The sequence below is a fragment of the Pelophylax lessonae genome (genome assembly GCF_965119305.1).
Source record: "Pelophylax lessonae genome assembly, chromosome: 12".
Lineage (NCBI taxonomy): Eukaryota > Metazoa > Chordata > Amphibia > Anura > Ranidae > Pelophylax > Pelophylax lessonae.
The window spans coordinates 54,041,021-54,065,205 of NC_138779.1; the positions used below are offsets into that span (position 1 = coordinate 54,041,021).

The window sequence follows — 24,185 nt, forward strand, 5'->3', positions numbered from 1 at the left end:
GATCTTTACTGCACTGGGAGCGCCATCTCTGATGAGACCCTTCCACATCCAAAGCTGGGAGAGAGATCCGTCCATCTAAGACCACACTACAAATGGTCTGGAATACAGGATTCTTCTTGGGTATACAGTACCAAATTTGGAGATGGTCAGATTACTTGTGTTTGGAAAACATATAGAATATCGATCCACTCCAAAAAAAAAAACATTATTGCACACAGACACGCTTATGTCAGTCCATCTGGGGGGGTTCCCCATGGGTCGAAAGGTCAAGGTCGAACAATACCAATGTTACCAAATCCGAATCTGAAGCTCGAGCCTCCATCCCACGTGTCACGTGACGATAGCACCGACTGTAAGGCTCGGGTGTACGCTGCCAAAAATAGACATTGTTGTGATCACTCGAGCTGCTTTAAAACATAGTAGATCAATATTCATCAAGACAAACATTTTTTTTCAGCATAAAGTTGCTTAGCTGCCTGTCAACACTGTACACTGAACTGCGTATGTGCATGTTTGTGATTGAGGTCCTCTCAGCCTGGCCAATTAAAATGGCCGGTGATTGATATCTGCAAGCCGCTGAGTTGAAGATGTAAGCAGCCGGTGTGGGAGCGCCAGAACATTGCAGCACTGGAGAGAGGACAAGTATAGCTCCGCTGTAATGTTATTTCTGAAAACCCATTTCTTGCACCTCTTTGTTTTTCCAAGACACTGGTGATGTCACCAATGACATCCAGCTGCCACCTGAGAAGGCTACATCACCAATGCCTTCCACTGCCATATGGAGTGCAAAGATTTCACAAAATCTCAGAGTGCCTGAACCCATGGTAAAATGTGATGCAAAAAAGGAGGCAGCTCCGAATTTTGCCTGCCCACCTTGGCACAGTTTGTTATTTATACCTTGGCCTCAGCAACAAGACTGTCTGGTGGCACAATGATGCAGACGCTGCTAAACAGTTAAACCTTAAACTGTTAATATCTGGCATGGATGTCATCAGTGGATGGCACAGAGAACCAGGAAAAGGAAGCCAGCCACCAATGACATATTTGGAAAATGGCAGCAGAGGTTTTCTAATGTTGGGTGGACAAAGCTGTAAACAACTTGTAGCTAGAAAAAATCCAGTATAAGAATAATCATAATTATAATGTTCATACTGGCAGCCAAGTTTGTCCATTTCATGCACAGCTTTACTACTGATTTTTAGAGCAATATATGGAATTGTCTGCGTTTCTAATTTTCTTCAAGCTGGACTACAGACAGATATAAAAAGACACAAATTAAACACAGCTCATTAAATTTAATTTTTTTTTTTTTTTTTAAGTCTTATCAGTGCATTTACCCAAATTCGACCTGGTATCAGCATTGTGCATTCTCTCTGCATAGCAAACCTCAGACTAACATAGAGAGAGGCAGGAACGGGAGCCAATCAGGTATACTGCAATCAAACTGACCAGAAACATGCTGATAGAAGACAGCGCAGTGAGCAGAATAATAACCTTACCTACTGCTGATTGTCTGCTGTCAAGGCAGCAGACTGGGGGGAAGAGAAATAACACCCCTATGTTCCTTCGACAGTGTATAAGTATAATGGGCCATACACAATATAAGATTTTCTGAAGACTTTTCCCTTTAGATTTACCAAAACCATAAAATATGAGGTCAAACCTAAACACTTTCAATTTGTATGCAATCTGGCAGGCCCTTGCACTACATAGAAAAGGTAAATCTGAAGGAAAAAGTCTTCAGAAAATCTTATAGTGTGTATGGCCCTTAACAGAGAAAGTTGTGTCATCCGACTGGCTGTGAGTCTCAGAACTGAATGTGCATATAGAACTGAATGCACACATACAAGTCCCTTGGCAGGTACAAAAGCACCCTTAATTTCCTCTGTTTATTTAGCTGTTCATCTGGAGGTTAGCCTTATTGCAAGTCTTTTTTTCTGCTGAATAAAAAATGTGTGTATAAAATCTCTGAATGGCTTATCCTGTAATTTACCCAACAAACAGATTGTAAAAAGTCAAAATTCATGCAAACGTTAAATTCTGAAAATGTCTTTACCCAAATTGCACGATTGCTTCCCTTAGAAACAGATCTGACAATGGCTCCCAAAAACTATACCTACAACTGTAGTCTGAAGATAAAAGTCTTGTTATTTGTCACTTAAAAATGTACATAGTGGGTTCTGATAAAAGTAGTTAAAATCCTGCACATAGCAAGCAATCCCATATTTAATACTCTGTACTGAGATAACCATAATCTGGCAGATGGAATCTGACTGCTTGCTAAAGGCAAAGAGAACCATCAGTGCACCATACCTTTGGGGTTCTTGTAGAAAATACAGTTATTAGCACATGTGTCTGGATGAGCGTCCCAGAAATCTGAACCGCAGCAACACAACGGTGGCAATTCGATATTATGCAGCAGCATCTTGTCCTTCATCTGAGCCCGCAGAGCTTCAACGTAACTGGAATATCAATATCAACAACCTTTTGACACAGATAAATGCAACATTGTTACAGCTCAATGCATTTAGCTCACACCAATAGTACTGGTTTCCTAAATAAAATTAGTCACACCATACGCACCTTCCTTTCTTCCTGCCCCCCCAGTGGACAAAGTGCATGCAGAATTTTGTCCGGTTTTCATAGGTGCGTGGGATGAAGAACTAGCATCGTTAACAGCATATCCTTCCCCCACTGCTGTTCAAACCACACAGTTCAGTAGGAGGCAAATACATCATTGTGACTGACAGTGCCGGAGACTAGCACTGCCCCTGCAGCGTGGGCATGTCAGAAAGATGGAGGGGGTGTGGTCAGCACATACAAAGGCCCATAGTGTGGTGTGCTGGGAAGAGGGTATGTTAGCCCACACACCTACACAGGATCCAAATGCAGTGTACTGAACTGTTTGACGAATGACTGATGTCTACACGCCTGACAAGCATGCCCAGAGACAGCCGAGGGGGTAGTGGCTACTGGGCACTGCTAGAGCATAGGAATACCCACAAAATCAGGCTTGAGGTTTGGAGCTCACAGGCAATGGTAAGATTCATAGATGTGGTTTTCTTCATAACCATTTAGCTTTTTTTTCTCAAGTGCAAATTTTGATTTAAAAGGATAAGTTTACCTTTGGGAACGTTTTTAGGGTGGAACATGTAACATGTTCCCAATGCTGCAGCTGCTGCCCTCCCCCTCCCTGTGGTAGCAGTACGGGAAGAAGTTTCCAGTACTAGCGGTCACTTTTAAAATCAGCACGGCCATGCGGGGGTCCTCACACATGGCCACGTCATTCCTTCATTCGCACAGCTCTGTGTGTGAATGAACTACAAGCCCCAACATCCTTTGCAATTGTCGGCATGTAGTTCTCAATGAACTACAACGGTGCTGTGGAGCGCCGTGGTAGTTCATTCATTTCTTGATTTCTTCCTATCGGTGTATTTGCCTGCCTGTATAGAATGTATGGGTACACAGATATATTGACAGATCTGAGGGAGACCTGCATGGCACCGGTGATCTTCTGATTGCTGGTGCAATGCTTTACAGGCTCCAAAAGAAAAAATGTTTGTTTGGTTTTTTTTTTAAAGGTGAACTTATCCTTCAGAGCCGGTTCTCACTACCACAACCAGAAAGTCGCCCCGTGACTTTGAAGAGACTTGTTTAGAGACTTGGAAGAGACTTGTGCACTACTTTGAAGAGACAGGCGACTTTGTCTGTGGGGAATGCCTGGCTAATCTCTTTCTTCTTCCTGGAAAGTCTGATAACAAGTCGCTTCAATTAAGATAAGGAGGCGACTCCCATTGAAGTATATGGGACAGTCGGATCACAGGTCGCCTCAAAGTAGTACAGGACCCTTTTCTGAAGTCGGAGCAACTTCAGTAGTGCCAATTAAGACGGCTTTAGTTATGTCAAGCGACCTGGGGCTACACAAGTCATGCTAGTGTGAATGGGCTCTCAAGCATAAATCACCAGACCCCTTTGCAGTAAAAAAAAAAAAAAAAAAAAAAAAAAAAAAAACAAACATTCTCATCAGTACTTGGTACTTTTGCTGCCATGTGACTGGGTATATGAGTATATAGTATAATGTTTTCTTTTTAAGAAAGTGTCTACATTGACAATTAGTAATGATATGAAATATACCGGTTATACTCTCTTGTTTTCTGTGCCCTCTCTCGATGCTTCAAGTTTCTCTCTTGCTCCTTCATTACCTCCACCTCAAAGGTCTGATTTTCCAGGCTGGGCTGAGCTGTGGTGCGAAGTCTCTCCTCCTCTATTAGGCGCTCAGTCTCTCGCTCTCTTTTCATTCTGAAATAGAAACAGAGGAGGTTTTTTTTTTTTCCCCCGCCAGCCCCGAAATGTGGGGCATTTATTATTGCAAATCACAAACTCATAGCCCATTACTCCTACCTACAGCTCCACCTTTACAACCTCATCAAAAAAATAAACAAATAAAATAAACTTATAATGCCTACTTCCCTAAGCAATCTGTAAAAAAAAGAATAAGCTGAAATTGGGGCTTACAGTTCTCAAGCTCCTGACCATCCCTCCTCCTAACCCCATTTCAACATCCTGAAGCAAGCTTTAAAATACATGTGGTGCCACAACGCAAGCTCTGACCTCTTGTATTGTCTGGGTACAGTTGGTGGGAACTATGAACTTGCACCTTGCTGTAAACGTATCACTGTACACCACACTGAGCCCCATAAATGTTTGGGATTGTAGTTGCACCACTGGGTGGTTCTTTGGGCAGTGTCAGGGAAGGTATTCTGTTACCACCCTTTATCTGTAATCAACTTTCACTTTTCTGCCTAAACAGGCAAATCTGGCACGATGGGCAGAGTTGGGCAGGAAGAGGTGCGAGGAGCCACTTTCACACAGTAAAGCCTAGTATACATGGGCTGAATGTCGGGCGGCATTGGCCGGTTCAATAGGACCAGCCAACATTCGGTCCATGGGTACTTCTTCTGGCTTCTGTCAAAGAGGCATGACCAAAAAAGGTCCGCCGATTGGCTCCCCGTCAGCGCTGCCAATGGTGGACAGCGCTGACCAGAGTGTTCTTGCGGGGGGCTGTCCTTGAATATTATTTCGAAATTTGACCCATGTATGGCCAGCCTTACTATTTTTGTCTTCCTTCCCACTGAGATCATCACACCTGCACAGCAGTCAGTGCAGGATCAGCGCTTTTTTAAAGCTCTGACCTTCCAGCAAAATCTGTCGTTGCTCCTCCACACATTGTGGCATTTTACCAGTTCATATTGAGGAGGAGAACAATTAGACATTGCACAGTATAGTGCATCATTATCCTTACTTCGATATTTTCCTGTTGTGCTCCCTCTGTCTTTGCGTTTCCTTAACTTGTTCTCGCTCAATGTCCATAAAAAGCCGTCTGTACATCAAGAACTGGTTTTGTCTCTAGGATACATAAGAGTTTCTATAACATGTCATGGATACAAAGTTTACAAGCACATAGACAGGAGATCACAAACTTGAAAATCAGGAGGACATGAACCCAAAAAGATTTGCTATGTCATAGGGAACATCTAAGAATGTAAGAAGTACCCCAAAAATGTGCCTTTTGTCTTTCTGTGCATAGGCACTTCTGTATCTCCATAGCTGTATATCTGCAGTGTGAGACCACCTCAAGCACTGCTGCCTCCGACTACTAGTGTCACCAGGTTTGGAGTGAGATTTGGTGACATCACTACTGTGCTGCTCCCTGTTCCCCTTGCTGGAGGAATAGATAGGTAGCATTGGAACCCTAGGATTATCTTACTGGTGTTTTATAGTGGTGTTTGGACTGGGAGTCTGGATTCTAGGCTGGTAGTCTTTTGGTTTGTAATACAACTAAATTAATCTGGGTAAGTGCTCCAACCAGTTGCTAACGAACACTGCTCTATTACTTTATGTGGTGATCCTTAAAGCTGAAGTTTAGTCAAAAACAGCTGCAGTCTCATTGCTTACTTGTAAGCAAAGAAAAAAAAAAAAAAAAGGAGAAAAAAAAAAAAAAAAACTTATATCTGTCAGGCAGCAGGCTCACATAGAAATCTTCTGTGCAGTGATAATTCATGTAACACGATCTGTAAAATGGGGACAGAATCTGGTCTTTTATCAAACTCTTCCCCATTCACAGATCGTGTAACATGTACGGTTGTCAATGCATGGTCACTTTCCAGTAAATGAGCGTTGAGGAGGGGGTGGTCCCGGTCAATTTTTTTTCCCTGCAACTCACAGAAGACTTAGAGCTAATAACTCCCACAGCAATAGCAGCTCTGCAGCAGGAAGGGGACCTGTCATCACCGGAGAAAACTCTACAGGATCCAGCTGCCTGACAGATGCGGGACATCATCTTTTACAGTTATATGGTGTGGCTGCAGCTATAAGAGAACAAATATTTTTTGACTAAACTTCATCTTTAAACCATAATAAAATGGGAGTGAGTTCTGTCCCTGGAAAACATATAGGCTCCTTCATATTAGTCTTCTACTTGATCTTACACTGGAATAAATCTATATATGGACTATTACTCCATGGTGTGGAGCTTCAGTCTCAGAGTCCTTTCTGGAGGGGAAGCTGTAATGAAAAGTTGCTGAGCAAGGATTCCCCTGCTTCTGGTTCATTCATTCTGTGAATATTGATGTAAGAATTCTGAATTGTAGGTTGAAAAATGGCAAATCAAGGCATCCAACACATAAGCAGTATACCCAACTTAAAACGTGATAAGAGAAGAAGGTGTAGCACACTGAGCATAATCAAATGTATTTCAAATGTTAATGTAAGTGAACACATAAAAATAAATACAGGTTAAAAAAAATATAAGTAAAAGTCCATGCATCATGATGCCATAAATTAGCAATAGTCAATGGTAAGGCAACCAATGCAGTGTGCAGAATAAATGGGTGTTCAATTAAGTGCCACCAGCATATGAATTGCGAACTCCCCAGATATCAAGGCTGCCGCTACAGCAGCAAGAAAGCCTCAAAACCCTTATGTGGGTCCCTCTGCGTATCATGACAGTGGGTATCTTCCGTCAGAAATTCATAACAGGTTCCATCTGGAGATAAATCAGCTCAGCCAGAGCCCAGAAGTATTGTGATAGTGTAGTAAAGTTTATTCAATCATAGTAAAATACATAGCATGTCCAGTTAAAAATATGTACATAAAACTCACATGGATTACTGCTGGCGACCTGGAATCACTCAGCAGCAGAATGTCAATGTCAAAAATAATGTCCTGACGCGTTTTGTCCTAAAGGACGTTATCAAAGGGTCATTTGGCACTGACATCTTGGCAAATATATAGGTTTTAGTGTTTCCAATTTGCAGATGCAATCAATTAGATAAACAAGACTACATGATTGAAATGCAGAACATACTAGGTGACACCAGTACAAATAGACCTTTGAATAAAAAAAATCAGACTTTACTATATAAAAAAGCACTGAATTGGGCCAAAACATGGGATATTAAATAAAAAGGAAAAATAATATCCCCCAGCTCCCCTAATTGACCAATCCTATTCTACTTGCCTAAAGTTTATAAAAATGCAACTAAACCCCCGGGGAATTCTTTGGTTTCCAGAATAGGGGAATATGTCGATTTTTTTTTTTTATCTGCAACCTTTTGGTTGTTCACACTAAATCCTACATCAAAGATACCAAACAAGTAATCAATGTTCATGACACAATACATATTCTGATGGGTGCCTATTTAGTTACGGCCAACGCCACCTCGCTTTTACATGAATATTTTACATGATGATGGTCTACAAGAAGTTGAGTTCTATTTACAGACTGTTGATTATATTCCTGCAGTTCAGAAATGGTTCATTTTACATCTTATCGATTTTGCGATGTCACACAATTATTTTTGGTTTGATAGCTAATTCTTTTTACAAATTAAAGGTTTGGCAAAAGGGTGCTAAATTCATGCCCAGCCTCGCAAATTTTGTTATGGCAAGATGGGAACATGATAGAATATATGGGAAATATTGGCCTGCATTAATGTTTTATAAATTGTATATATCAATGATATACTTTTAGTTTGGAATGATGACCTGGTGTCTCTTGATAGATTTATCTCATATCTCAATGATAACTATGTGAACATCACATTGACAAATACTTCTAGCCAACAAGAAATACATTTCCTAGATTTGACTATTTCAGTAGAAATATTTTTCAATATACAGTGTAGAATTCTTACATCAATATTCACAGAATAAATTAACCATTCTGTGAATAGGTACTTTCTTCACCTCTATAGCTACTTTAACATCATTATCCCACCTATCAGACCACTAGTCATCAGGGGAAAGCTCTGACATGAGCAAGTGAAGCCTTGCCTCTAACAAGATAGCGGCCTCCACACAGAGACACAGTGTAGAACAAGGCAAGGGAAGTCAGCAATGGGAAAAACTCAGCTGCAGTGAGACATATGGCAACACTAATACCAATGACTAGTCATTTGTCGTCTGCTACCTTTTGTGGGCACAGCTTTAAACATTACAGGTCCTTTTTAAAAGCTGCAAGAATATACCTGGCATATCATACATACAAAATTAAAAGTACATTATAGAACTTTGACTTAAGAATCATCCAGGTCATACTCATTACATCATTGTCATGATTTGGCTCACTAAAACAGATACAGTGGTTGCAACTGACACTAAATGATGTAAAAGCTGGGACACACAAAATCTGATGATGATTTGCATGAATTAAAACATGAAAAAATGCCTAATATGTTAAAGATCTAATCAGATTTCCCCATCTGAAAACATAAGAAATGCAATTATTTAGTCTAGACTTCTATCACCAATATCCCAGTGACATCTGTTATCACTGCAAACTGTACAATTACTGGGATTATATTGTACCTCCCTCAAGCAATGAATCTCTTGTTTACCTCTGTTGCAGCCAAATACAATCCCCATGTGAGTGTTTTATACAAAACACCTTATGTAATTATGGGGTTTATTTAACCTTTACAAAGTGTAGGTATTTTACTAGGCACTGGCTGTATAAAGACATCCTACCTGTACCAAGATAATTATCAAACATTGGAAAATGATTTCTGTATAAAGCAGCTATACCAGCTATTTATACAAGCATGTCCTGAAATACTCTGCACTGCTGGATGACTTTGCTCCTCCCTTTATCTAACTCTCCTCTTCTGAAATACTCTGCACTGCTGGATGACTTTGCTCCTCCCTTTATCTAACTCTCCTCTCCTGAAATACACTGCATTGCTGTAGGACTCGGCTCCTTCCTTTATCTATCTAAACTCTCCTCTCCTAAAATATTATGTGCCGTTGGAGGACTCCGTCTAACTCTTCTGGAATAATCTGCTCCTTTCTCTCCCAAAATACTCTGCTCTGTTGGAAGACTCTTCTTCTTCTAACTCTCCTCTCTTGATATACTGCTGGAGGACTCCTTTTTCTAGCAAATGCTTCTCCAGAAAATGGAATTAGTAGTTTATGGTATGGTATAATATATATATATATATATATATATATATATATATATATATATATATATATATATATATATATATATATATATATATATATATAGAGCTTGCAGCATGAATCAGACTATAGGGGGAAAGAAGCTCCTCTTGCATAACTAGAGCTTAACAGAGGGACTGAAAACAAATGTCTTAGGCGAGAAGCATATCCGCAACTGCCTTAGGTCAGGAGAAGGCCTGAACTCAACTTAGACTAAGAAGGAAATGGTAGTGCATGTCTTGAAAAGCTAATTTGTCAGATTCTCAAGTTGCAGAAGCAAGGACTGCCAGGGAAAGAACCCTTTGAGGGTGAAAGTAAGTAGAAATGCTGTTCCTCCAAAGAGTCCAAACAGCAGTTCCTCAGAATAAAGAGAAAACTGAAATTTGATTAGACACAAATGGGGGGAGGAACATGAGAACCCTCTACACCAGGGATGGGGAACCTGCGGCCCGCAAAATAATTTGATCCTGTCTCAGCTGAGCTGTGAGAACGGAGCTGATGTTTCCTGTATAGTTCTGGCTCCGTCCTGACAGTCTGAGTGAGTTTTAGGCGGAGTGATATCAAAATGCATTCCACCTGTGGAGGAGACTGACCAAGATAGAGGAAGCATCGCCACTCCTGAGTCTCCAGCCAGCATTTCCCGCCAGCAGTATCAGCCAGCACTACCAGCCTGAGCCAGCAGTAACCACAGCAGTACCAGCCAGCAGTGTACCAGCCTGAGCCAGCAGTATCCACAGGAGTACCAGCCTGAGCCAGCAGCACCCACAGCAGTACCAGCCTGAGCCAGCAGTATCTACAGCAGTACCGGTCAACAGTGTACTAGCCTGAGCCAACAGTACCCGCAGCAGTACCAGCCAGCAGTGTACCGGCCTAAGCCAGCAGTACCAGCCAGCAGTACCAGCCTGAACCAGCAGTACCAGCCAGCAGTACCCACAGCACAGTACCAGCCAGCTTTACCAGCCAGCAGTACCAGCCTGAGCCACCAGTACCAGCCAGCAGTACCCACAGCACATTACCAGCCTGAGCCAGCAATACCCACAGCAGTTCCAGCCAGCAGTACCCACAGTAGTAATAGCCAGCAGTATCCACCAGCAGTACCAGCCAGGAGTACCCGCCAGCAGTTCTTTTCAAAACCTACCACTGCAAAGAGTCGACTGCACTCCAGACTGACTGACGCAAACCTGGAAAACCAGTTGCGAGTAGCAACATCATCAATAACAGCTAACATCACACACCTCACCAAAGAGAAGCAGTTCCAGACATCACATTAGGGGTAAGGTAATTAAACGTTTGACAAAATATAACAGGCTAATTTTTAAGTTGATAATTTTGTACGGCCCCCGAATGATGTTATAAATTGCCAAATGGCCCATGGCAGAAAAAAAGGTTCCCCACCCCTGCTCTACACATAGTCCTAAGCTAGGGATAGAAAGTTATCAAGGACGGGTTTAGACATGATGGTGTTGAGAGCTGAGCTCTGGTCCAATACCATCTGTACAAAGAAGCATTGTAAAAGTACAGAATTAGAGATGCTCCCAGTTCCTCAAATACAATGAACTGTTAGAGCCCACAAAGCCATAGGAGCCTCACTTGATAAGCGAAGCACATTCACCTGGATCGTTTCAGATCAAGAAAGATCAGTGAAAGCTTTCCTTCTCAAGTATGAAAAACTGAGGAGGGAGCATTAGAAGGAAAGGCCTAGACGCAGGCATAAGGTCTTACCCAAGAGTCTCCGCAGCACCTACATCTACTACCAGAGGGAATCGAAGGGTTCACATATGGCATCCATCACCTGTAAACACAGGTCTTGGAACACACTCAGGTGTATAGATCATTCCCCAAAGTCCACATTAAACTAACTGGGAAAGCCTACCCCTCAACTGGCTACAACTGAGATAAGAATGTCCCGGTCAGGGTTCAAACTACCTGTATGGATGCATCAAGATCTCCTGTTCCTCCTAAATTGTTAAGGCACACCAGAGCTATGATGCTGTCCAACTGGATCTAGATCAGGAAGCCCACCCAAGGGTGATGTGAAAATGAATCACATTTCCTGAAATGTCAGAATAGACTGGGCAATTATAATTCTTCTATGATGGGATCTGACAGAAGGCAGGAAGGGAAGACTTCAGGGCTGGAAGACTGAATTGTACCAGGAACTACCTTGGTCCTCTGGGGCAGCCAATTTGGTTTGCTCAGAAACATGGCAAACAGAAACAGATTAACAAAATACACCCTCCCCAATTGTGGAAAGCGTTGGCATACCTTTATGTTAATATAGCCTTTTCTGAGAGTTTGGTGGATTTTCTACCCCAGATGGCCAGAAGACCTAGACAGTATATATACCAGGAGTAAAGCAACAAAAAGGCAGACTTAGTAGCCCTTACCTTAGGCTTCTTATGCGGAGGGAGGAGAGTTCCGTTGGAAAAGTGACATCCTTGAAAATAATAAGTGTGCCGACTGGGCCTCTCGGCTTGGGGGGTAGGGGGGGGGCACTGGCTGCTACTGGTGGTCAGGTTCCTGGTCTTCTCTCTCACTGCTGGATAATGCCAGGGCTCCGGGGTTCCCTCCTTTTCCCCTGGTATTGACATCTGTGTTTTCCTTTCCCTTGGATGCCACATGTGGAGCCGAGCTATCTCTGGTGCAGACCGGTGCTACTCTGGTGGGTGGCGAGTCTGGTGGGGTCCCTCTCTCTCTCTGCTGCAGGTTGTGGAGTGCTCTGCTTGGTGGTGACCCAGTGGTACTGGCGCAGTGGGAGTGTCCAATAGCAGTGCTTGACATTTTTTGGAGGTGGGTCCCCCTTTTTACTTATGGAGTCACAGGAGCATGTTTCCCCACCTGACCCCCTATCAGAGGCTGCAGGTCCCTCGGGGTCTCAGCCCTCCATTGATGCACTGATGGTATCTTTGTTTCCCGGGTGGCGGTGGCCTTTGGGCGGCGGGCTAGTATAAAGCTCCCCCCTTTCCCCTGCCTCGTTTGTCTCTTCAGATCCTGAATCTGACTCGGCCGCCGCAGACATGGCCCACCTTACAGGGTTTACAGCCACGCTCCCTTATTTATCCGATAGTGAGGATGATTCCTCCACACCTGTAGCTGCGCACGAGAAGGCATTAGTTGATGCACTGATTTCATCTGTGCGGGAAACTTTAAGATCGGAGGATGCAGCTGAGGCTGTGGCGGAGGTGTCGGCCCCCTTTGGCATTCACAAGCCGTCGCGCCTGGTAAAGGGGTTTCCCTCTCCCTCCTATTTTGACAAATGAATCTCTAAAGAACGGGAGCATCCAAAATGCCCCTTTGTGGTGCCTAAAAGCTTCGCAGTGAGGTACCCCTTTCAGGAGTCTCTCCTCAAGAAGTGGACTGTTCCACCAGTGGTGGACCCCCCTGTCTCTAGGTTGAACAAGGCAACCTTGATTCCAGTAGATACAAGAACAGAAAAGCGCCACTGAGTGTAGACTTTTTAATATAGTACATACTATAAAGACAAATGGCAACTCACAGAAGCCAGAAAACATCAGGCTATTTAGGATGGTGCAGTAATACGGCTTCTCCTGGTAAATTGTCCGTCTGTCCGTTCTACCCGATCCTACAGCCAGGGACATCGTGGTCTGTAGGAGATGATGATGACGGCAGGCTCCCGTTTACTTCCGGGTCCCAGGCGGAGGCCGCAAAGAGACACACAGCACGGGGAGAGGCGTGTGACGTCACCGGGGAGCTAGGCAAACAACGCGTTTGAGCGTGCGCGAAGCTCTAACTTAGCATGCGCGCTCTTTCTTCAGGTATAAAATAGGAAAAAGCACAATTCCTGATTATTATATATATAGGGTGCGCTTATAATACGTGGGTGGGAAGGGGAGGAGATAAGGAGTCTAATGTCAGTGAGCAAAACAATGAATGGCCGATGTCGGTTGTACAAAATAGCTATATCAAACATTAAGCAATGTTAACACATTTAAAACCATTTAAGAACATTCCTCTAAAGGGAATGTTGGCTTGTCATAAGAAATTATGCAAAATGTGTGATTTTTTCCAACACGGAAAAAAGGTAAGACGTATACCCTTTAGAAATGTTTTTTATAATTTTTCCACGGACTACGTTGTGTACTGCCTTTTTTGTCCTTGCAAACTTCTCTATGTTGGTCGCACCATCAGACCCGTGAGACAGCACTTTGGTAAACATCATGTCTTGTGGAGGGAGGAAGCGACCAACATAATGTACCACGACACTTTCTGGAAGTCCACAACAAATCCTCGGTGGGCCTCAAGCGTGTGGGTGATTTCCAGAGACCTATCCGAGGTTGAACACTTTTCTAGACTTTGCCTTTGTAAGACTTTCTGGATATACACTTTGGATACTCTTGCCCCTCGAGGCTTAAACGAGGAACTAGATATGCATCATATATTGTGATTTGTTTTATCATGCAGTTACAGCCTGTTCCTCACATATAGTAATCGGGTTTCAGGTTATATACCCTTCTAAGATCTCCGAGAACATCCTCTAGAACTATCACCTGTAAGTATAGACATATACATAGTCCCCCAGATTTAGACTACCCCTTCATCTCCCCCTACCTCCCCCCCCCCTCTTTTTCTTTCCCCTTATCTGAGGAATGCTTGGAGTCATATGAGGTAGGCTTATGACTTATACGTTGTATAGGTCTCATATGAAATTATACATATGTGTGGTTCTTTAATACATTTGGATTTTTCATATACCATACTAATATATATATATATATATATATATATATATATATATATATATATATATATATATATATATATATATATATATATATATATATATATAGTACTTTTCTTCTACAGTCAGGAAAGGGAAAAGAACCTCATTGCAGACGTGGCCTGTCTTTCTTGGCTCACAAGTTTTTTTTTGTCCCTCAGGGTCCACTGACAAGAGTTCAAAACCTTTCAAGTCCTCATCGGGAGGTTCCAAGTGGCCCTGGTCTTGCAAAATGAGTGCAGAATTCTCAAGAACTGCGGACAAGGCTCCATCAGCATGAAAGTGTGCACTCACCCATGCCTGGGGCAGGAAGGGGGGAGGGGACGTCTTTTCTGGTTTCCGGGCCCGTGGACCTCCTTGGTAAACAATAAGTGGGTCCTCGAAGGGATACTGTCCGGTTACAAGATAGAGTTTAATTCTTGCCCTCCGGAAAGCTTCTTCCCTTCCAATGTGCGTCTGTCCGCGGACTGACTGCAAGCTGTCTTTGGGGTGGTGCAAGACCTGTTGCTTCAGGATGTCATTGTCCTGGTATCGGAAGAGTTTCAGGTTTTTATTCAAACTGGTTCACGGTCCCAAAGAAGGAGGGCAAGGTACATCCGATTCTGGACCTCAAGGCCCTGAACTGCTTTGTGTGGGTGCAGAAATTCTGGATGGAGTCCATTCGCACTGTGGTGGCATCGCTTCATTAGGGGGACCTACTTGCTTCTAGCGACATCAAAGATGCTTACCTGCAATATGTGCCCGACAACACAGCTTCCTGTTTTGCTGTGTGAGAGGAGCATTATCAGTTCGTGGCATTACCCTTTGGTCTCGCCTCTGCTCCTTGGGTCTTGACAAAAGTGCTGGCCCTGGTTCTGGCGTTGCTACATGAGCAGGGGTTTATGGCACTGGGCTACCAGGACGACTTCCTCTTGTGAGCACAGTCCTCTGTACCCTGATGGACGACATGGAGATCACTATACAGACCCTGAAAGAGTTTGGTTGGCTTCTAAACTACTCTGATTCCATCCAGAAAATTGGATTATCTGGGTCTGCCTCTGGATTCAGCTCTAGCCAGAGTGTTCCTTCCTCTGGACAAACTCCAGAAGTTGCATGCTGCGATTCATCTAATGCAGCAGGTGGTCCTCCCTCTGGATTTGCATGCAGGTGCTGGGCCTGATGGTATCTACCTTTGAGGCGGCTCCTTTTGCACAGTTCCATACAAGGTCCCTTCAAAATGGGAGATCCTAGTGAAAATGGGACAAGTGCCCAAGGTCTCTAAACAATCAGATTCGGCTGAGCTAGGAAACCAGAGAGGTCCCTAGTCTGGTGGCTTCACTCTCCGGCTCTTCGGCAGGACAAATCGTTTCTCCCCTTGTATTGGACAGTGGTCACCATGGATGCCAGTCTGTCCGGTTAGGGAGGTGTCCTGGGACTGAGCTCAGCTTAGGGTGGTTGGACGCTGGAGGAATACAGACTACGGATCAATGTCTAGGAACTACCGGCGATCAGGCTGTGCCTGGTTTACTGGTCGGATTGACTTTGGGGACTCGGTACGGACCCAGGTGGACATTGCCACGGCGGAGGCCTATGTCAATCAGCAGGGCAGAACAAAGTGTGTTGTCAGCCCTGAAAGTAGCCGGAAATCTCCGGTGGACAGAACATTTTGTTGCGGCCCTTTCCGCCGTACACATTCCAGGAGTGGAAAATTAGCAGGCAGACTATCTCAGTCAGCAGGCGTTGGACCAAGGGGAGTGGTCCCTTCACGCGGACAGGTTTCATCAGATGTGTCTCCGGTGGGGCACCCCTGAGGTGAATCTGTTGGCGCCCCAGCTCAAAGTAGGGCCAAGATCCTCTGATTTTTACGCCTTTCCAGCTCTCATACTTCTGTTGTGGCTTTTGCGCAGGATCGAGGCCGAAGGGATTCCGGTCTTTCTAGTTGCCCCGGATTGGCCTCACCAGTCTGGTACGCTGACCTGGTGCGACTGGTCGCAGACGTCCCTTGGTGACTGCCTCTCAGAAAGGATCTACTGTCCCATAAGCTGATCTTATATCTTGATTTACAGTCGCTGACTTTGACGGCCTGTTGAAAGCCAGGTGCTAAAGGATAGAGGTTTGCCTGGGTCGTGATTTCGACACTGTTGAAGGCTAGGAGGTCTACTTCTAGGAAGCTCTACCATCGTACGTGGAAAGCGTACATTTCGTGGTGTGAGTCGATTAGTTTACCCTCGTTCTTTTTCGGTGGCTTGGATTTTGACCTTCCTTTAAACAAAGTGTCGAGCAGAAATTGTCCTCGAGTACCATCAAGGGCCAGGTTTCGGCCTTGGCGGTCTTCTTTGAGTGACCCCTGGCCACACACTCCCCGGTGCGTACTTTTATTCAAGGGGCTTAACATCTAACTCCATCGGTGTGGTCTCCTTTACCGCCGTGGGATTTGAACTTTGTGCTTTCAGTTCTCCAGAAGCCTCCCTTTGAAAATATGCGGGAGATTCCCCTGCTTTTGCTGTCCCAGAAGGTGGCCTTTTTTGGTGGCTTTTACCTCTGATCGCAGGGTGTCGGAGGTGGCGGAGTTGGTTTTGTCGTACCCCCTATCTGTTGGCTCACATAAGATGGTTCTTTGCCCATGACCTTCGCTCCTTCCTAAGGTAGTCTCTGATTTCCATTTGAATGAAGACATTGTGTTGCCTTCCCCGTGTTCTCAGTCCCAAACATCCTAAGGAATTTGCTTAGCATTCCTTGGATGTGGGTCAGGCGATTCAGGTGTATTTGGCAGCCACAGAGTCCTTTCTGAGGTCAGACTCACTGTTTGTGATCACAGACGGGCCAAGAAAAGGGATGCCTGCTTCTTCTGCGACCATTTCCAGATGGTTTAGACAGACTGCCTCAGGCCTACTCTATGAGTGGTCAGATTCCTCCATTCCCTGTAACAGCACACTCTACTAGGGCGCTTAGTGCTTCTTGGGCCTTCCGTCATCAGTGGCGCAGATTTGCAAGGCGGCCACTTGGTCGTTGATGCACACTTTCACTAAATTCTACAAAGTGGATGTGTTGGCATCTACGGATGATTCCTTTGGCCCCAAAGTTTTGCAGGCTGCCCCTCTTTGGGGGTGTATTGTTAAGGTTGGGCTTCAGTTCCTTTTTGTTGAGCTCTGGTTTACCTGCTTGGATATTGTATTTAGCCTTGGGATTTTATATTGTCCCTCCCCTCATGTTTGGCACTGCTTGGGGACGTCCCTGTGGTTCTGAACCATGGAGAGCTGTGTCCGTCAATGAACGAAAGAGAAAAATGGGATTGACGGACACAGCACCCACTCCTCTATTGAGTTGTAATACTTCTGACACTGCTTGTTACTAAACTGAAGACCTATAATAGAGAGGGGGGACGTATACCACCTAGGACTGCCCATAGGCGTAGCCAAGTCTTTTTTTTTGCCTAATGTCCTACTCCTGTATGGGGCAATATAACCCTGTGGTTCTGAATCATGGAGAGCTGTGTCCCTCAATGAACTCAGATAAATTGATTTTATCGTAGGTTAAAAATGCAATTTTTGGTCACATGTGGCTGCTGTAGTAGTACTAGTAGAGCAATCTGGAATAAGGATTGTTTATGACCTGCAGAAAACTCTCTCTGGTTTACAATATACAAATAATAGTGGGAAGTTGCCAATACCACTACCATTGTTAGTGGAACACTCCCAGAATAATTACACATCTTCTATTTTGATGACTTTTATTTAGGATAGCACAGGGTGATTAACACACGGGGCAGACATTACATTGGCAAACATGTTGACATAATCTAAAAGTGGGCTCTCAGACATATTTAGAGAGCTTAAGCCTTGTACTACAACTCCTGGCAGAAAGTATGGAATCACCACTATTGGAAAAAAATTTCCTTCAATCGTTTAATTGTGTCGAAAAAAAAAAAAAAAAAAAAAAAAAACACATTACAGACATGCCTTAAAGCTATTTTCATTTAACGTTCCAACCTTCTGGCTTTAAGAAACACTTAAAAAAAAAAAAAGAAAAATTTCCCGCTAAATTTTGGAGGAAAATATTATGGAATCATAAAAAGAAAAAAAAAAAAAAAAAAAAACACTGCAGTACACCACTAGTACTTTGTTACACCACCTCTGGCTTTTGTAACCGCTTGAATTTTCTGAGGCATGCATTTAACTAATCGACAAACAGTATTCTTCATTAATCCGGCTCCACCTTTCTCCTATTACAGTTGTCAGATCAGCTTTGCAGGTTGGAGCATGGTCATGGACCATCTTCTTTTACTTCCACCATAGATTTTCAATTGAATTGAGGCCCGGACTATTTGCAGGCCATGCCATTGACATTATATCCCTGCCTTTCTTGAAGGAAAGTTTTTTCCCTATAGCAAGATGCATTATAATCCTGAGAAATTATGTCATCATCACCAAACATCCTTTCAATTGATGGAATAAGAAAAAGTGTCCAAAATCCCAATATTACTTGTGCATTTATTGAAGATTGAATGACTCCTCTCCCCTGTACCTTCACCTGACCTGCAACCCCATATCATCAATAATTGTGGAAGTTTGCATGTTTTCTTTAGGCGGTCATCTTCATACATTTCATAGGAATAGCACTAAACAAAAGTTCCAGCATAACCCTGCCCAAATACAGATTCGGAATTCATCACTGAATATCACTTTCATCCAGTCATCCACAGTCCATGATTGCTTTTCTTTAGCCCACTGGAACCTTGTTTTTTTCTTTTTTGGTGTTAATGATGGTTTTCGTTTGGACTTAGTTCCGATTTCCTTTAGGCGATGTCTTACAGTTTGGTCACAGACATGCCCAAAAGGCGGTTCTTGGGATTCGCTACATTAGGCAGACGGAGGGCGGAGGAGATGGAGAGTTTATGTCCACCCTGAAGTCGTGAACCTAGGGGCAAGTCTAAACAGTGCATACAGTGAGCAACCTGGCCACATCCTTTGAATCATTCAGCTGTGGGAGATAAGCTCATCTTATTTAGTCTGGCAGATGTAAGATGGGACTGGTGGAAAATCTTAAGTTGAATATTAAGGTCTTTGGATGAAATAACAGAGGTTTTATAGGCCTCTCCAAACTCAGTCCAGTCTGCTTCTGTAAGCGGTCCATCTAGGGACGGTCATTTCTCTTGGGCCTTTTGAAATCTGAGATTAGACTCAATCATGAGAGCAGAATAGTAGAGGGATATAACTTTGGTGGGGGTCTGATCGCCTAAATAATTTCTCCAGGGGGGGGGGGGGGTACCTGAATAGGGTTATATAGAGAACCCCAAATTGTGCACGTACAGTGTGGCGCAGTTGGTAGTAGTAAAATAAGTACATGGTAAATCAAAGTCCACACGCAATTGATAGAATGTTTTAAAAAGCAATAAAGAGATGGCATAAATACGTAACCCCTTTGGCAGACCACCTTTGTGGGTCAGGTAGAAAATATAGCTCTGGGAGACTAGGCTTTAAACCACAAAGGGTTATTGGGGGGGGGGGGTGCCAGCCATGATTCAGAAGTTTTAGCCACAATGGACTTAAATAAAGATAGGGATGTATGTAGAAGAAGTGATGCATCTGACTAGGCTGGAACACAGCCTCTATAGATATTGCTGAGAGTTTCCAGGGATGAGGTAATGGCCACCTCCATTGCAGAGGCTGGATGCAACCAGTCATGGATAGGAACTAGTTGAGAGGCCAAATAGTATAAGAGAAAATTTGGAAATGTCAAGCCAACCATGTGGGTTGGAAGTCGCAAGGTTTCAAGCGCTATCCTAGGAGGACGGCCATTCCATAGGAATGCTAGGCATATGGAATCAATGCGTTTGAAAATTGTTTAAAGTATTCTGCATGGGGAGTTCGCCATAACAGAGCAATTTGGGTAGGTGTATCATTTTGACAATATTAACCCACCCCATTAGGTCTAGAGGTAGGTCCATCCATCACTTAGTTTGAAGCTGTAGTTGAGACAATAAAGGACATAGGTTGTTACTTATATACAAGGACAGTGGTAGTTGAACTGTAATACTAGATATCTAAAATGAGGACGCCACTTGTAGTCTGGAATCTGGGTGGACTATAAGAACTGCCATTTGGTCCAAATAGAAGAGGGTGGATTTGTCCTAATTCACCCAGAAGCCAGAGTAGTCTCCAAATATGTCAATTTCTACAAGAAGTGCTTTTTGGGAACCGCAAGGGTCGGCCAGGTAAACAAAGGTATCATCTGCAGAAGGTGAAATGCGTTCCTCAATGGTACCAATAGGAAGGCCTCTAATCAAAGGGGAAGTACAGATGCGTATGGCAAGGGGTTCCATGGCCATGGCAAACAAGATGGGTTACTTTGACACTGTCAAAACCTTTACACGTGTCTAATGAGGCAATCACACAAGTAGGGGAGCAATCATGTGGATATTGCAAATTGTGGAACACCCTATGGATATTCATTCCGGTAGATCAACCAGGTATAAAGCCACACTGATCACATTGCACAAACTTCAAAACTACCGTGTTTAGATGATTGGCCAGTACTTTGTCCAACATCTTGACATTGTTAATTAAAGAGATTGGGCACATTTAAGGGGGGTCTTTATGAGGTTTCGGTAACAAATAATCAGTGCTTCACGCATTGTAGGTGGAAGGATTCCAGCCTCTAAAGCCTTGTTGAATGTATGTAGAAGGAAATGGGCATATTAACTGGTGAAATTGAGCATACCTTTCGGCCGGAAAACCATCTAGGCCAGGTGTCTGGTGTGCCGGCAGCTGTGAAATAGCTAGGGAAATTTCCTCAATAGACAGAGGAGCATTCAGCTCCTCTCATGCGAACTGAAAGGGAAGGAAGAGACACCTGAGCCAAGTATTCACTTAATTGATCTTCCGAATACTGAACTCTAGTGTCATAAAGGTCTCTGTAGAAGGACAGGAAAGTCTCACCAATCTCAAAGGGTGTGTCACTAACATGGCACTGGAAGTCAAAATTCTAGTGTAACAGCTCACCAAGGTGTGCAAGCACTCTTAACTGCAGACGAATTAGCAGATGTAATCTGATGCAGGAGGTTGGTTTAAGAGCTGCAAAGTACACAGTGATTCCATAATACTTCCTCAGAATTGAGTAATTACATATTTTTTTTTCTCTGCATGATCTGCAAAAACAGTTGCAATTGACTACAGTTTTCCTTTTTTTCTTTAAGTGTTTCTTAAAGCCAGAGGGTTGTTATGTTAAATGAAAACAGCCATGGGACGACAGCCACGAAGACCAATTTGATGCAGTGTGCGGCGAATGGTCTGAGCACTGACAGGCTGACCCCCCACCCCATCAACCTCTGCAGCAATGCTGGCAGCACTCATACGTCTATTTCCCAAAGACAACCTCTGGATATGACGCTGAGCACTTGCACTCAGCTTCTGAGTGAAACCTGTCCTGTTAAACCGCTGTATGGTCTTGGCCACCGTGCTGCAGCTCAGTTTCAGGGTCTTGGCAAACTTCTTATAGCCTAGGCTATCTTTAGGTAGAGCAACAAGTTTTTTTTTTTTTTTTTTTTTAAATCCTCACGATTTCTTTGCCATGAGGTACCATGTTGAACTTCCAGTGACCAGTATGAGAGACTGAGTGATAACACCAAATTTACCACACCTGCTCCCCATTGACACCTGAGATCTTGTAACACTAACGAGTCACATGACACTGTGGGGAAATGGCTTATTGGGAGCCAATTCAGACATTTTCACTTAGGGGTGTACTCACTTTTGTTGCTAGCGTTTTAGACATTAATGGCAACCTGTGAAGCTCTGGTGAACTTGATGCCCAAGAGGGTTAATTAAGGCAGTGCTGGAAAATAATGGTGGCCACCCAAAATATTGACACTTTGGGCCCAATTTGGACATTTCCACTTAGGGGTGTACTCACTTTTGTTGCCAGTGGTTTAGACATTAATGGCTGTATGTTGAGTTATTTTGAGGGGACAGCAAATGTACACTGTTGTTCAAGCTGTACACTCACTACTTTACATTGTAGCAAAGTGTCATTTCTTCAGTGTTGTCACATGAAAAGATATAATAAAATAGTTACAAAAATGTGAGGGGTGTACTCACTGTGAGATACTGTATCTGTAGTTTATTTTTTCGCTCAGCCCACTGGATTAAAACACATAAATAGCTTGCATGTGTTATGCAGAGCACCCTTGACCAAAAGGAATAAAATCCAACAAAAGAAAGTGGCAGGGCAGGGCAGGGCAGGCTGGGATGGAAAGGTCTAGGTGATGCAGGACATTCTCTAGCCAGGAAATGAGGCAAGCTCTGACTTTCAAATATACACTATGAAACACTGACAGTGTGCTGTGAAATTAGAGTAAGCCAATTCAGTACAGAAGAAGAGCCTGTAAAACTGTGCAAGACTGAAGGGAAGGGTCAGCTTTAACAAACAAAGAAGTTATCATAGAAACTGAATTGCAGGGTCAGCCAGCTGCTATTCCTACTAATTAAAGTGCAATCCTGCAGCACAGTAATTAGAAAAAATAATTAGTCATAGATATTTTCACCCACTTGTTTTCGGTCTTCCTCTTCATCAGCTCCTGGGCGAAGTACAAGAGCAGCTCGGTAATCTGTGTTAAACGCTGGCGCCGGACCAGCAGGATAAGATACCTTCATTAGACGATTACATATCTGAAAACACACAGGTGTCAAAAGAACAATTAATGACTACTATGTGATAATCAGGAGAAACATGAAACGTGCCACTGCGTACAACATCACCACATATTACCTACCCCATGTTAACAGGCACTTTGGTCTGGGGTTCTATATGCAGCATACAAGGATAGGCCAAACTGTGTCATGAATCCTGCAGTGCTGAATAAAGGACTGGCTGTGTGGCTTTTTGGATTTTTAAAAAGACAATGTCTACACTAAAATAGAACTGAATTAAAAAACTACCCCCATTCCCATTTTGGATAGAATAAGGGAGTGTTATAACCCTTGTTGATTTTTTTTTTTTTTTTCCCCCATCTGGGTTCCATTGGGGAAATTTGCCTTCACTTCCTGTCCCATAGCCAGAACAGGATGCAAGAGGAAATCCCTACAATATAAGGGAATCTCTGGTTCTTACTAGAATTTCCCACTTGGAAGATTTCCCCTCCATTACTGCTATGGGAATAGCCCCAAAACTGGCATTTTCTTTCATTTGAGTGATAATGGTAATTATTAATATTATATAGGATTTAGAATTTATATAGTGCCAACACTTTGCGTGCCGCTTGTAAGCAAGTAGACAGGAGCCCTAAAATGAACTTTCTAAAGTAGACCAAGTTCCTGAACAGCTGTCCATTTGAAGCTAAAAATCCTCTATTCAGTTATATCATCATATTTTACATCAGTGCTTTGGGATGTTTTCACATAACTTCTGGATAGGACCCGGGAGGGGGCAGTTGTAGTCCTTCAAACCAGGATACAGACAAAATAAAAACATTATAATAAATATATATTAGAGATAGATATGCATGTGTATACACACACACACACACACACACACACACACACACACATATATATATTTATTTTATATAGAGATAGAGAGAGAGAGCGAGACAGAGAGCGAGACAGAGATTTTTTAGAGAGGGGTTGGAGTTCTATCAAGTTTTTGTTGTCTTTTATGCCCTATTGTGGAGACTTTACATAATTTCCTGTTAGAAGATAATTTATACTAAACTTACCGGCTTACTATACCCCACTCTGTTCTCAGTCTGCTCCTCGGGTTCTGGAACAAGCAGCTCCACTGGCAGATCATGATAACCCCTTAGAAGGGACCGGTCTTTCTCGGCATGTGGTTGGTGCAGAACAGGAGATCTCCGGGAGATGGGATTCTACAGAAAGAAACAAACAAACACAAACAAACAGTGAGCAGAATATACACATTGATGGCCATGCTTCTCCTGATAAATGTATGGGTTAATAATAGTATGGACACCTAC

At 43.3% G+C, this 24,185-nt stretch overlaps 1 protein-coding gene across 1 annotated transcript in view; it reads right to left on the reverse strand.

Moving 5' to 3' along the window:
• Positions 1-211: 211 nt before the first annotated feature.
• Positions 212-24,185, reverse strand: part of CCDC15 (coiled-coil domain containing 15) — a 34,512-nt gene continuing 10,538 nt past the window's right edge. Inside the window, exons 6-11 of the mRNA XM_082274225.1 lie at positions 23,928-24,077; positions 22,762-22,881; positions 5,303-5,406; positions 4,135-4,299; positions 2,314-2,462; positions 212-370 (exon numbers count right to left, since the gene is read on the reverse strand). Of these exons, the coding sequence (XP_082130351.1) occupies positions 267-370; positions 2,314-2,462; positions 4,135-4,299; positions 5,303-5,406; positions 22,762-22,881; positions 23,928-24,077 (792 nt within the window). The 3' untranslated portion in view covers positions 212-266. The remainder of the gene's footprint in view (positions 371-2,313; positions 2,463-4,134; positions 4,300-5,302; positions 5,407-22,761; positions 22,882-23,927; positions 24,078-24,185) is intronic.